This window comes from Vulpes lagopus, chromosome 3, assembly GCF_018345385.1.
Source record: "Vulpes lagopus strain Blue_001 chromosome 3, ASM1834538v1, whole genome shotgun sequence".
Lineage (NCBI taxonomy): Eukaryota > Metazoa > Chordata > Mammalia > Carnivora > Canidae > Vulpes > Vulpes lagopus.
The window spans coordinates 164,831,908-164,847,187 of NC_054826.1; the positions used below are offsets into that span (position 1 = coordinate 164,831,908).

The 15,280-nt window shown below is 35.7% G+C and overlaps 1 protein-coding gene across 6 annotated transcripts in view; it reads right to left on the reverse strand.

The window, feature by feature from the left end:
- LRRC7 (leucine rich repeat containing 7) overlaps positions 1–15,280 on the reverse strand; it is a 492,830-nt gene that overhangs the window by 263,342 nt on the left and 214,208 nt on the right. For all 6 annotated transcript variants that reach the window (XM_041746971.1, XM_041746970.1, XM_041746976.1 and 3 more), the window contains exon 4: positions 3,215–3,332. In XM_041746971.1, the coding sequence (XP_041602905.1) occupies positions 3,215–3,332 (118 nt within the window). The remainder of the gene's footprint in view (positions 1–3,214; positions 3,333–15,280) is intronic.

The following is a 15,280-nucleotide window of genomic DNA, read 5'->3' on the forward strand; positions in this document are numbered from 1 at the left end:
GAGCACCTGCCATGGATGCTGCCTTTTGTTTTAGTGGCTCCAAATAGAGAAACAATAGTGCCTGATTTCAGGAGTTTAATAATCTGACCAAATATAGAAGGATATACAGAAATTAAAATTAAAAGTGAGGTATAAAATTTATATTTTATAAAATATAAAATTATTACAGAGGAAGAAACAACTCTCTTTGTTTATAAGGGATCAGGAATATTTCTCAGGATAAATGTCTTTTGAAGGTGACAAGGACCTGGTTGAGGAGGTACAGCAGTGAAGAAAAAGGGATATTTTGGGCAAGAAAAAAAATGGTATTGTTCCTTATGTTATGACTAATCAGCCTGATGCACTTGGGAACAACAATTTGGTATTACCTGACCATGAAATGGAAGGGGATCCGGGTCAGTTGGAATTGCAGATCAAGCTCGTCACACAAATTGTGTAGATAGCTTTTCTGTACACTACAGTTCACTTAAATAAAGGCTTTTAACATAAAAAAAGTATCTTTGAATTATGGAGGGAAAATGATGAATCAGGATGTCAGGTGGCAAGTGAATATGGAGAGTGAAGATTGGGGGGCACATGGACAATCAAGATCAGATTTAATCTCAGCCTCCAAGTGAATTAGTGTCATTATAAAAGTCACTTGTCAACTTCAAGCACATTCCAAGCACATTTTAGCTAGATTGACTGGTACTTGAGTGAGTCCTTGCCTCAAAATTAAGCATTCCACTGTCGATACCTAAATGCCAATACACATTATATTGTCTCACGCCTGGACGCCTCCATCAGGACTATTCCCACCTTGTCACCTCTGATGCTGACACTGCACTTACTTTCCCCCTATCTACTCTTTCTTCCCTCGCCAGGTTCCCAGAGGGTGTATTATACTCCTTAAGCAACCGGCTGGCCTGCCGCAGAATTCAGGGGCGGATTTTTTGGGGTATAATTTTGTGAAAGGACTGATAGGACAAAATCCTTTACTGATTATGACTTCTGTCAATGGCTGATACATCATCGTGTTCATCAAACCTTTTGCACCCATACTAACTTTGCAGATTGTTTCGCCATGTCTACTATGTCTTTTTGCATAGATATTTCCAGAACACAGAGATCATGAGCACAAGCAAAAACTCCCTAAATAATATTCACAAGGAGTTCCAACGATGCTCACAGACTTTTCTGAATCAAAGCAGTGTAACTTGAAATTCATGTCCTGACAACAAAAATTTCTTGATGCAGGAGGACCACTAGGAGATCATTATAAAAATGACATGTTTCTTAGAAGTTTCATGTTTATATTTGGGGATGATTTTTTTTCCTAATCCTCTTCAAAAAATAGATATTTATTTACTCCTAATACTCAGCTAAACCTACCTGAAGACCAAGAGATGGGTTATGGTCAGCTGTTATGATATTTCTCAGAAATTGTAATTTCAAAATAGAATTTGATGTGTGAATGTATATAAATATATAAGCAGTATAAGTACAGAAATATCAATCCACACAGACACGTGGCCTATAACAATCTTAAAAGAATAAAGGTAGACAATGTCATCTTTCAATGGACCTAAATCTTGTCATTCTAAGTCTACAAATGGTCATTCTAGAATTATCTTCCTGAAAACCCTCTATGTGGTTAGTTAGGTTGGTGCAGAAAGAGGTGTGTGTCCCTGTTTGCACTTTATTGATTTCTTCAAATGAAATATTCTCCTTTATTCAGCTGGTGCCATGCCTCATGGAATCCCTCAAGCCACAGCCTTTCCTGAACTGTTCCCTACTAACAAATAGTCTTTTCCTTTTTTAAAACCACTTTATTGAAGTATAATTGACACACAAAGAACTGCACATGTAGAATGTATACAACTTGATGACTTTGGACATACACAAATGCTAATGATACCATCATCACAAATAAGGTCATAAGCATGTCCAAAATCTCCCAAGATTTCCTCCTGTCCCCTTACTATTTGTGTGTGTGTGTGTGTGGTAAGAACATTTAACATAAAATTTATCCTCCTAATGAGTTGTGAGTTGGACAGTATTATATTGTTACCTACAGACACCATGTGTAAAATGCATCTCTGTAACTTACTCATCTCGCATAAATGAGATTTTATAATCACTGAATAACAACTTCTATTTGTCCATTTGGGCTTCGGTATCATTTCTAGGGTGACTTTCCCTAACCACACCAAATGGGTTCATTCCACTAGTGTGCATGCCCATCACATCCAATGTATCTTTCCTCTACTTGTTTATTTAATCATCCATAATTACTCATTTAATGTCTAACGCATTCACTGGAATGTAAGCTTCATGAAGGCAGGGGCCTGTTTCGTGCACGCCTGTTCCTTTGGCACCAAACATATTGCCTGAAAAAACTAAAGCAACACACACACGCACACAGTTTAACCAACTTGCTTAATGGCGGAGAGGTCATGACTTATACCCTCATAGTGCCTAGACATAGCCCTTTGGATTAATCCTTGCTTTATTCTAATAAAATGAGGAGCCAAGGTCATTTGGAAGGAAAGAAAGATTCGAGAATGCAGGAGGGCATGGGAGACTCCCACAAACAGTCAAAGGGAAATGTCATCAACAAGAACATTGACAGTAGCATCACCATTTCACAACATCACCACACACGTAAGTTTGGCCAGAGGTACAGGAAACACTAGTGAACACTTATTATTTTTCAGCCACTGCTCAAGACAGTTGAGATACATAGGTCAGTGACCAAAACAGAAAAATCCCTCCCATCTAATAACAGAATTTACGTGATGAGGAAGGAAAAGATAGGCGATAACTGTAACAGATCAGTAAATTCTACAATAATGAGAAGATGGTCAGTGCTATGGGGAAAACAGAGCAGAGTACGGGGCACGGGGGAGTTCAAGTCTAAGTAGAGTGAACGGGTGGGCCTCACTAAGTTCTACTGTGATTTTGAGGCAAATAAACAGTGCAAAGGTAGTAAAATGTGCTACAAGAGAGTAAGTCAAATATCTGAATACACAAGGGAAGTGAGTCAGGGGCATTAATAAGTGGAAGGAAGAGAGGTTTTCATTTTGATTTATAGTTTAAGATGTAACTTTTCAACAAAATTAACTTCAAGTTACACACAATCAAAATAAAAAGTGTTATTTGCTAAGAGAAAACAAAGCATATTTCCAATGAAAAAAATTCAAGTTACGTAGAGATAAGATGAGAAGAATCTTACCATTTTTGCTGATGTCGAGTTCTTTAAGATTAACTAAACTAGCAATAGTGGTTGGCAGATTTGAAAGGTCATTATCAGGAATACTTAGTTTTCTGAGAGCTTGACAGTTGAACAATTGCTGTAAAAGAAAATAACGATTAATTAGATCTCAATTTGGTTAAATCCATTCATACGCAAACTTAGTAACAAAACTCAATTCCCCATCTTTATAAATGGGGTAATGAAAGGGCCAGCTGCAAAAATCCTACCTCCACATCGTACCCTTAGTTCTTTCCAGAATGCTTCACATTCCATCTCCATGCTCTTGCCTCACTCTTCTCTACTATCCTAACTCAAGATGCAAGGTATTCTATTTCTTCCCCTTCTGTTTACGATGAATGTTCAACTCGCCACTGATCCGACCAGTTTTCTTCTTTCAATTACTTTCTAGAGTCGCCCCTTCCTTTTTGTTCTCACAGCTACCAGGAAAACCTTAATTCTCTTTCTCTGCAACATGTATTATCTCCATGTAATCATGTTCGACAGTTGTTTAGAACATCCAAGAATAGCAATAAAAGTGAATACATGAGCTCACATTTCTTTTGTGTCCCTTCATACTGTTTCATAAATATCTAGCAAATGAAACATTTAACTTTTGATATTTGGTAAAAAAAAAAAAATCAATAACTAGTGATTGATTCATTTCTGCCATCAGTCCAAAGTACTGCATGGGGAAGAGTCAAGTGTTAAAGCGATGGTTCTCAAATCCAGCATGCTTCTAATCACTAGTGAGTGAAGGTGTTGATTTAAAATGTGGATTCTTGGGGGATCCCTGGATGGCTCAGTGTTGAGCATCTACCTTAGGCTCAGGGCATGATCCTGGAGACCCGGGATCGAGTCCCACATTGGGCTCCCTGCATGGAGCCTGCTTCTCCCTCTGCCTATGTCTCTGCCTCTCTCTCTGTGTCTCTCATGAATAAATAAATAAATAAAATCTTTAAAAAAATTTAAAAAATAAAATGTGGCTTCTTGGACTTTACTGACAGAAGCACTGATGTGGTGGGTCCGGGGTGGGGGTTGAAATCTGCAGTTTTAAACAAGCACTCTTGTGATCTGATGATTTTGATGTGTGTGTTTCCAGTACCATATTTTAGGAAACAATGTTATATTTTTTAGCTATGTCAATCTCATTTTGACTACTCAAGATAGGAATAGTTGAAACGGAATATTTTATTCATTTCTGGAAGAATTGCCTTAATGAGATCCTTTATATTTGACATTTCTAATTCTATTTTTCTGAATTTCCACAGATGAAGTGTCTGGTATCCATGACTATGCAATTGGCTCACAGTACATTTAACTACTGCTTGTCCTTTCATGTAATTTGTTATTTATAGGCAAAAACAATGTAGAACATAATTATTATTTCTTAACTCAATAGTTTTTTAAAAAGTAGATTGTGCTAGTTGTTTCTTCAGATAAAATATAGTTTCTTGCTTTAGGTTAGCCATATTTGGCTGCTTTCAAAGATTATTTCTAATATTTCACGTAATGCTAGAATTTCAATATGCTATACAAAAGTATTACTACCTCTCTTTATGAAACCTGAAAAAGAGAACTCTGACAGATTGTTTTCACTGACTAAATTTCCCTTTAAAAAATAGAAAAACTGATGTCTATATTCATGGTAGACATTAAAGTTTTGCCCAGTCTTTATCATTCTGTGAGAACCATTCAGTCCACATGCAATGTGGTTAGTTATAGATGTATAGATTTTAGAAATTCAATCGCCTCATACTGATGTTGGTAAAATGTACTAACAATACTTTAATCTAATTATTATAATCACTTTATATAAAATTCAAATGATTTTCAAAACATTTTTTAAAAAATTCAAGTTTGATTTAACTTGAATTAAAGAATTTAACTTGAATTAAAATCAACTAAATTCTCAATTTTTCTCAAGAATTAGTTATAGGTCCTGGCTTTATCAAAGATTGATTGAACATATACTTATGGGTTCATTTCTGGGCTTTCCATTCTGTTCTATTGATCTATGTGGTTGTTTTTGTGTCAGTACCACCCTGTATTGATCACTACAGCTCTGCAATATAACTTGAAGTCTGGAAATGTGATGCCTTCACCTTTGATTTTCTTTTTCAAGATTGCTTTGGCTATTGGGGATTTTTGTGCTTCTATACAAATTTTAGAATTGTTTGTTAAAGCTCTGTGAAAAATGCTGTTGGTATTTTGATAGCAATTGCATTATAAATGTAGATTGCTTTGGGTATTATAGACATTTTAACAATATTTGTTCTTCCCATCCATGAGCATGGAATGTCTTTCCATTTCTTTGTGTCATCTTCAATTTCCTTCATTGTTGTTTCATAGCTTTCAGAGTAGAGATCTTTTATCTCTTTGGTTCAGACTTATTCTGAGGTATCTTATAGTTTTTGGTGCACTTATAAATGGGATCTATTCTTTGATTTCTCTTTCTGCTGCTTCATAATTTGTGTATAGAAATGCAACAGATTTTCTGTACATTGATTTTGTAACCTGCAACTTTCCTGAATTTGTTTACCAGTTCTACCTATTTTTTGGTAGAGTCTTTTGGGTTTTCTATAATGGAAGAAGTTTCTTCAACAGGAAAACTGGACAGCAACATGCAAAAAATGAAACTGGACCACTCTCTTATACCATACACAAGATATATTCAAAATGGGTGAAAGACCTAAATATGAGACAAGAAACTATTAAAATCCTAGAGGAGAACACAGGCAACAACCTCTTTGACCTTGGCCATAGCAACTTCTTGCTAGATATGTCTCCTGAGGCAAGGGAAACAAAATGAACTATTGGGATTTTATCAAAATACAAAACTTTCTGCATGAGAAAGGAAACAATAAAACTAAAAGGCAGCCTTCAGAATGGGAGAATATATTTGCAAATGACATATCTGATAATTAGCATCTAAAATATATAAAGCATTATAAAACTCAACACCCAAAAAAACAAATGATCCAGTTAAACAATGGGCAGAAGACATGGATACTTTTCCAAAGAAGGCATCAATGTGGCTAACAGACACATGAAAAGATGCTTAATATCCCTCATCATCAGGGAATACAAATCAAAGCTACAATGAGGTATCATCTCACACCTGTCAGAATGGCTAATAATACAGAAAACAACAAGTGTTGGCTAGGATATGGAGAAAGGGGGGCCCTCATGCACTGTTGCTGGGAATGAAAATTGTGCATTGCAAAACAGTATGGATGCTCCTCAAAAAGTTAAAAATAGAAATGCCCTACAAGCCCGCAACTGCACTACCAAGTATATATACAAAAGATAAAAAAATACTAATTGAAGGGATACATGCATCCTGATGTTTGTAGCAGCAGCATCAATGGCCAAATTATGCAAAGATCCCAAATGTCCATCATCTGATGAATGGATAAAGAAGAGGTGGTGTATATATACAATGGAATATTATCAGCTATCAAAAAGAATGAAATCTTGCCATTTGTAAACAACATAGATGGAGCTAGAGACTATCATGCTAAGTGAAATAAATCAGTCAGAGAAAGACAAATACCATATGATTTCACTCAGATGTGGAATTTAAGAAACAAAACAAATAAACATGGGGGTAAAGAGAGAGAGGGAAACCAAGAAACAGACTCTTTTTAAAATTTTTTTATTTAAATTTAATTAACATATAACGTGTTAATGATTTCAGAGGTAGAGGTCAGTGATTCATTAGTCTTATATAGCACCTGGGTGGTTTGTCTCCCTCTCTGATTTTGTCTTGTTTTGTTTTTTTCCTCTCTTCCCCTATGATCGTCTGTTTTATTTCTTAAATTCCACATGTGAGATCATATGATAATTATCTTTTTCTGATTGACTTATTTCATCTTGCATAATATCCTCTAGTTCCATTCATGTCATTGTAAATGGCAAGATTTCAATTTTTTGATGGTTAAGTAGTATTCCATTGTATATATACTCCACATCTTCTTTATCCTTTCATCTGTCAATGGATAGTTGGGCTCTTTCCATAGTATGGCATCCTACCCCATCTTATGCCTACATTTTCTTTGATCACTGGGGAAATGAGGACATTAAGGTCAATGTGATAGTTTCTTTTAAAGCTAACTTTTTTTAAATATAAAGAATTGTTCTTTATTTGAGGCCATTTCCTCTCTCCCTTCATTTAATTGTTGTTACCGTTTTTTGAGAGAGAGAGAATCCCAAGCAGGTTCCACAACCAGCATGGAGCCCCACATAGGCCTCCATCTTACAACCCTGAAATCATGACCTGAGCCAAAACCAAACATCAGATGCTTAACAAGAAATTGACTCTTAACTATAAAGAACAAATTGATGATTACTAGAAGGGAGGTGGCTGGGGGAGTGGGTTAAATAGGTGATGGAGATTAAGGAGGGCACCTATTGTGATGAGCACTGGGTGTTGTATCTAAGTGATAAATCACTAAATTCTATACTTGAGACTAATATTACATTGTATGTTAACTAACTGGAACTTAAAGAAAAACTTGGAAAAAATGTAATTTAAGAAAAAGAATGAATAGAGGTCCCTATATTCTTCTCCAATTCTATTTTATTATATTTTTAAAAAATATGTCATTTATTTATTTGAAAGAAAGAGAGCATGAATGGAGAGAAGGGATATAGGGAGAAGGACAAACAGATGCCCCATTGAGCAGGGAACCCAATGCAGGGCTCCATCTCAGGACCCTGAGATCATTATTTGAACCAAAGGGAGATGCTTAACTGACTGATACACCCAGGCACCTCAATTTTTCTCATTTTAAAGGAAGCCATATCAGGAACAAAAGGTATAGAAACTGTGGAACACCCTATAGCATGGAGAATCTAAGACTCTTGTGGTATAGTGGTTAAGAGCATGGTGTTTGGGATCAGCTTGATGTGGGTTCAATTCCCATGCATCTAGTTACTAGCTGTGTGATCTTGAGCAAGTTACCTAACATCTCTGAACTCGATCAATTTCCCCATTTGAAAAAGTGGGAAAACAACATTGCCTGATGTGAAGGGTTGTTGAGATGATTACATGAGTTAATTTATTTCATCAGTTTCAAGTATTGCAATTTTTTTGCATATTAACATCTTTGATATTTGGAATGAATCTTATAATCAAGAGCAAGTTACAATTTTCAGGATGCCTGGGTGGTTCAGTCGGTTAAATATTTGACACTTGGTTTCAGCTCAGGTCATGATCTCAGCATTGTGGGATCAAGCCCTACTTCAGGTTCTGTGCTCAGCACAGGGTCTGCTTGAGATTCTCTCTCTATTCCGTCCCTCCCCCTCTTCATACTCTCTTTCTCTCAATAAATAAAATCTTTTTTAAAAAAGAGCAAGTTATAATTTTTAAGGAGTGTATCTTCCTTAGTGGTACAGTAAAGACATGCCTCATAATCGGTAGCCTTGGATTTGATAAAATGAATTACTTGCAAAAGTGTAAAACTGCGTTTGGTACATGGTCAGAGCCAAGAACTGTTGGCCATTTTGAATATTTATAGACATGATATGGAGGCACACCTATATAGTAATCAATTCCTTAATTTTTGTAGATGAAGAGGTCTTTGAAGGTGGGAATCATGTCTAATTCATCTTGATATCAAGTTGTTTCACCTTTGAACACGCCAACGTGGCTAGCACTGTGTCTTGTACATAGTGTGTGCTGTATAAATATCTTTGAAAGTATATTTGGATAAGTCAAGGGAAAATGAGGACAGTGATAAATCCCAGCTGAAAGTGGTACTTCACTGAACTGGAGTTTCAGATTAGGTAAACAATCTCATGGAATCTAAATTTCATAAACAAAGAGTGAACTTTGAATATGAGTCACAGTGTCTCCAAATTGGCAAAGAAATTAAGAAGACATTTTAGTGATTCTTTCAATCAATATTCAAGCTTTGAATGAAAATGAAATAAAGAATGATTATGAACTAGCTGTGATTTTTTTCATATACTATAAAGCAGCAAATATAATTAATAGCTAATTAGAGTAAGACTGTTAATGGTAATGGTTATCCTGGCTTTCATTTGCTAATGATATTTCACATTTCAAAAACATTAAAACCACTTTGAGTCTTAAAATATTTTGGTACTGAAGTATGCTCTTTCTTGGGCTAAAGGAAACCAATTTAACTCTGACAGAAATTGGTTTGAGACGAGCAGGCAATTTAAATTACTGACTCCAGAAAGCAATGGTTAGATATTTTCTAAGAGAGCTGACACAAAAGATAAAGGTCTAAGTGTGGAAAATAAAATGTATTTAGACCCAAAATGTATATTCTAAGAGGTATATTATTCATTTATTCATGGAAAATCATGAATCGATACTTGCTATAAACCAGATAACTATGCTAAGTGCAAGGGGCACAAAGTGAATAAGAAGCAGTAACCGAGCTCAGTTTGCTTACAATGCAATATTTATACAATAAGCTAAATATAATGTGAAAAAAAATTTATGCTGAGACAAATATCAGGTGTGACATAAACACAGAAGTAGGATATCTGCACCAAATTATTTTGATGATAGTGGTGGGGGGGATTCATGAAAGTATACCTGGAAGGGGTGATGACAAATGGATTGCCCAAGAGCCAGCACAAATTAGGCAGATGAAGGCTAAAGAGGGATAATGTTGTAATTTTCTGTAGCTTCTCAAAGTACACCCAACTCAAAGAATGTATAACTTAAACTAGTTTCAGATTATTTGTTTTAAAGCAGCTCAAGGTGACTTGGATCTTGCAGTGAATTCTCTGAATCTACATTTATATACATTTAAAACATATTTAGTGAATACTCATCAAATGCTATGGTCCACGTTCAGCATTGAAATTAAAGACATGAGGAGCACCTGGGTGGCTCTGTGTTTGAGAGTCTGTTTCAGCTCAGGGCATGACCCCGGGGTCCTGGGATCAAGTCCTGCATTGGGCTCCCTGTGGGGAGCCTGCTTCTCCCTCTGCCTGTGTCTCTGTTTCTTTTTCTGTCTCTCATGAATAAATGAGTAAAATCTTAAAAAGAAGTTAAAGACATGAAATGAGGGGAGTCTGGGTGGCTCAGCTGATTAAGTATCTGATTCTTGATTTTATCAGGGTGTGGGATGGGGGAGGCAGGAAGTCTGCTTGATTCTCTTTCTCCCTCTCCCCCTCCTCCCCAATCATGTGTGCTTTCTCTAAAATAAATAAATAAATCTTTTAAAAAAGGCACGAAATGATACTGTCAATTTATGTTTTTAACCAGTATGGTGGACTAAATATTCAAAGAATATTTTAGTGCAGCAGAACTACACACACACACACACACACACACACACCCTCCCTTTATGCATAACTAAGCTCTGGTTGTAAAGTACAAAATCCTCAAATTCCAGAATAACAAGAAAATAATAATAAGTAGGACTACATTTAACTTCTGCTTTGATGATATCTGTTGGTCTGTGCTGCCTGAAGACTTAGTTTTTCTTTTGTTTTTTTTGTTTTTGTTTTTTTTTTGCAAATATAGGGGGATGGAAAACCACTTGGAGTTTGAACAGAGTGGGGGATTGGCTTATAGGCTATTCCAGTTAGAGGTAGGGTCTCCTAAGGGTGACACCCTCTGTGGGTGAACTAGAAAAAACTGAGTCCTTCAAAGAGAGGCAGTGGGGGAATGCATGCCTTTCTCAGTTTTGACTCTAAGTGAAGTAAGAAGAAAGAAAGAAAAGAAAAAGAGAAAGAAAGAGAGAAAGAAAGTAGAGAGAAGACAGAGTGAAGAAGGAAGGAAGGAAAAATAGGTAGAGAGAGAAAGATGAGGGAAGAAACAGAACAGATAAAGAAGGAACAAACAAGTAAGGGGAAAAAAAAGAAAGAAGTCCAGGAGGAACAAAGGAGGAAGGTAGGAAAAAAAGAAAGGAAGAAATAAAAAACAAAAACAGAAAGGAGAAAACCCCAAAGATTAGCTTTCTAGGGCTTACCAACCACAGTCTATCTTCCCTTGAATTAGGGTCTGGAATCTATGTATATATATATTTACAGAATCTATAAAGCACCCTAAAACCCAATCTGGAGTTATAGGTGGTCCTGGAGTACTATTGCCCCCAAATGCCTGCTAAAAGTAAATAAAAATCTCCTCTGAAGGAATACATATTAAATTCAGACCTCAATGAATTCCCACAGATAAAGTTCTAAGAAATATGGGATCACTGAAAAAAAAATCACTAAATGTCTAATTAAATAATTAACAAAATGAGATGATGCAGAAAAACAAATAATCTTGCCTCTAAATAATGATATTAGAATTATAAAACACAAGGTGCAATTTATATGCATTTAATGTTTAAAGAAATAAAAACATGATTTGAAAGCATGATGATAAAAGAGGAGATTATCACAGAGAGCTCAGAGATCAGAAGAACAAACATTGCTGGAGGAAAGTCATAGCACATGATGTTAAGAAGAAATTAACTGAATGTAAACAAGGGGATGGAAAATAGAAAAAAAAAACTGGTTAAATGACATGAAGAACACAGTAAGAAAAGCTTTTAAAATTTAAGCAAAATTTATCACAGAAAAAGAGGATAAGGCGCTTGAGGAATTCCAAAATTGTTGTGAGGCCTTCATCTTCAGATGGAGGAAACTCAAAGAATTGTAAATAAGATAAATGAAAAATAACCTACATGTAGACTTATATGAATTTGCAGAGTATCAAAGGCAGTAGATCTTAAAAATTACCAAAGAGGAGAAACTACCTTCTTAAAGACTGAGAATGAGAAAGACAGAGAATTTAACAATCAAAGCAATGACTCATTAGATGTTACTACTGAAGTACAAAGAGTAAATAGTATATTTGTAGCTATTTTTAGGAAAAGGGAAAAATGACAGCATTTTTAGATAGACAGTTTACTACCAAAACTCTTTCATTAAAACAACTGTCAAAAGATATCTTTAAAAAAAAAAAGATTTATTGATTTATGAGACAGAATGAGCGAGCACTCACACAGTGGGGAGGGGAAGAGGGAGAGGGAAAGGGAGAGAATCTCAGGCTGACTCTCCAGTGAGCGCAGAGCCTGATGGAGGCTCTATCTCATGACCTGCGCCAAAATCAAGAGTAGGATGCTCAACTGACTGCGCCACCAGGGCATCTCTCAAAAGATATCTTTTGGGAAGAAGGTAAAGGACTCTAGCACACAAGTCTGAGCTACAAGAAGTAATCGCATTAAATTTTTTTTAAAAAAATTAAACAGAACATGTGATTAAATCTAAACAGACATTAGCTATATAAAATAATGACAAAATTTCAAATTATAGGCTTAAAAAAATCATTGTAGGTCAAACAGTTTGGTAGTGGCATAAGAATGGACATATAAATCAGTGAAACAGAATTGAGAACCCAGAAATAAACCCAGTCATATACATTCAATGAATATCTGTCGAAAGAGACCCTCCAAAATGAAAGGATAGTCTCATCAATAAATATTAATGGAAAAACAGGATAATCATATTCAAAAGAATATTCAAAAGAATGAAACTGGACCCCTACCTTATACCACTTACAAAACTTAATTCATAGTGGGTTAGGTACGTAAATGTAAGATATGAAACTGTAGCAATACTCAGACCTTGGAAAAAAACTCTTTCACGTTGGTTTTGGCAAAGATTTTTGGGACATGACCTCACAGGCACAAACAACGAAAGCAAAAATTAAACACGTAAGACTACATCACGCTAATAAAATTGTGCACAGCAAAAGAAACAGTCCGCAAAACGCAAAGGTAACCTGTGGAATGAGAAAGTATTTGCAGACCTTTTATCTGATAAGGGGTCAATATCCAAAATGCGTAAGGAACCCATACAACTCAATAGTCAAAACAGAACAAAACAAAACAAAAAAAAGTTGATTGAAAAATGGGCATAGGACTTGAATAGACACTTTTCCAAAGAAGACCTCCAAACGGTCAACAGGTACATGAAGAAAATGCTTGACATCACTAATCATCAGGAAATGCAAATCAAGATGACAATGACACATCACCTCCTTGCTGTTAGAGTAGCTGTTACAAAAAAAAAAAAAAAAAAAAAAAAAAACCAAAAAAACAAGAAACAAGTGTCGGCAAGGCTGTGGATAAAAGGGAACCCTGTGCACTTCTGGTGGAAATGTAAACTGGCGCAGCCACTGTGAAGAACAATCCGGAGGTTCCTCAGATTCTATTAAAAATAGAATTACCATATGATTCAGCAATCCCACTTCTGGGTATTTACACAAAGCAAACGAAAACACCTATTTCATCGAGATATCTGCACCCCCATGCTCACTGCAGCATTATTCACAATAGCCGAGGCATAAGAAACACCCTAAGTGTCCATCAGCAGGGGAAGGAATAAAGATGTGGTATATGTATATATTCCATATATATATATGGAGTGTTAGTCATAAAAAGAAGGAAATCCTGCCTTTTGAGACACCACAAATGGGCCATGAGGGCATTACGCTAGGTGAAATAACAGAGATGGAGAAAGACAAATACTGAATGATTTCAATTAACTGTGACATCTAAAGAAGTGGAACTCAGAGGAATAGACAGTAGAATGGGGGTTGCCAGGGACCGTGGGATAAGAAGTACGAGATGTTGGTTAAAGGGTACAAATTCCAAGCTGTAAGATAAATAAGATCTGGAGATCTACTGCAGAGCATGGTGACTGTGATGATCAATATTGCATTATATACTTGAGAGTTGTAAGGAAGATAGATCTTAAGTGCCATTACCACACACACACACACACACACACATGCACACACAAATCACAATTACGTGACGGGATGGAGATGCGGTGCCTTACTGATTCCTTATTACCTGATTGTGGTGACTATTGTGCAATGTACACATATATTTAACCATCACACTGCACTCTTTAAATTTCCATATGTTATGTGTCAATAATAGATCAATGAAGCCGGGTAGAACTAAAATTTTGAACAACAAAAGCATACGTATCAGGGAAAGATAATCGGATTAAAACCGTCTCGGAGGGAGCGCCTGGGTGGTTCAGTTGGTTAAGCCTCCAACTCCTGGTTTTGGCTCAAGTGGTGACCTCAGGTTTGTAAGCTCAGGGTGGTGAGAGCGAGCTCCTCACTGGGTCTGTGCTCTGCGAGCAGTCTGCCTCGGTTTCTCTCTCCCTCCCCCTCTGCCCTCCCCCTGCATCCCTTCTTAAATAGATAAACAAATCTTAAAAATAAATAAAACACAACAGTCTCAGATATTTGCTTTGTTTGTAAAGACAGTAAAGGTACTGATTAACTTTTAATTTCTAGGGTAACAACTAAAGGAATAGCAATAAGGTGTACAATTTCCTACAAAATAAATGGAATCATATAAAATAAAAAGAAATAAGATAAAAAGAAAAATATCTTTAATAAATATAATGGAAAACAAGTAAATACTTGCTATATAGATAAAAATAAAGACTAGCATGGAATAAATTAATCCAAATATATCAAAAGTTACCATCAATAAATATTTATCTTAGTAGTGATCCACTGAAAACTTGATGGAAAAATGATAAGACTGGCAAAATTAACCAAAATAAAGTTTATACCATAATACTGGTTTAAAGCAAAATGTATTAGTAGAGAGTGGCCATATGTTAAAAAACACTAGGTCACAAGGAATATATAAATGTAAAGTTGTATGCATCCACTATCATTACCTGTAAAATATTTAAAGAAAAATCCAGCTTATCTATAGGAGATAGCATTGTAACAGGGTATTTTGACAAATATCTCTTAAAAATTGATTAAAAACAGACGAAAAGCTAGAATTGATGGCCACTAGATTGTCCTACTGGACACATAGAGAACACTGAACTCAACCGTATTTAGTACTTCTTTAAAAAAGTGCATATGAAAAACTTGGAACTAACCATGTATTAGGCATAAAGTCTCAACAAACTTCAAAGAACTCGTAACAGAAAGACAAAATTCTTGGGTCATAATGCAAGTTATAAATTATTTACCAAAAGATAACTTTAAAAGCTTTGTAGAAATTTGTTTTAAAGATTTTATTA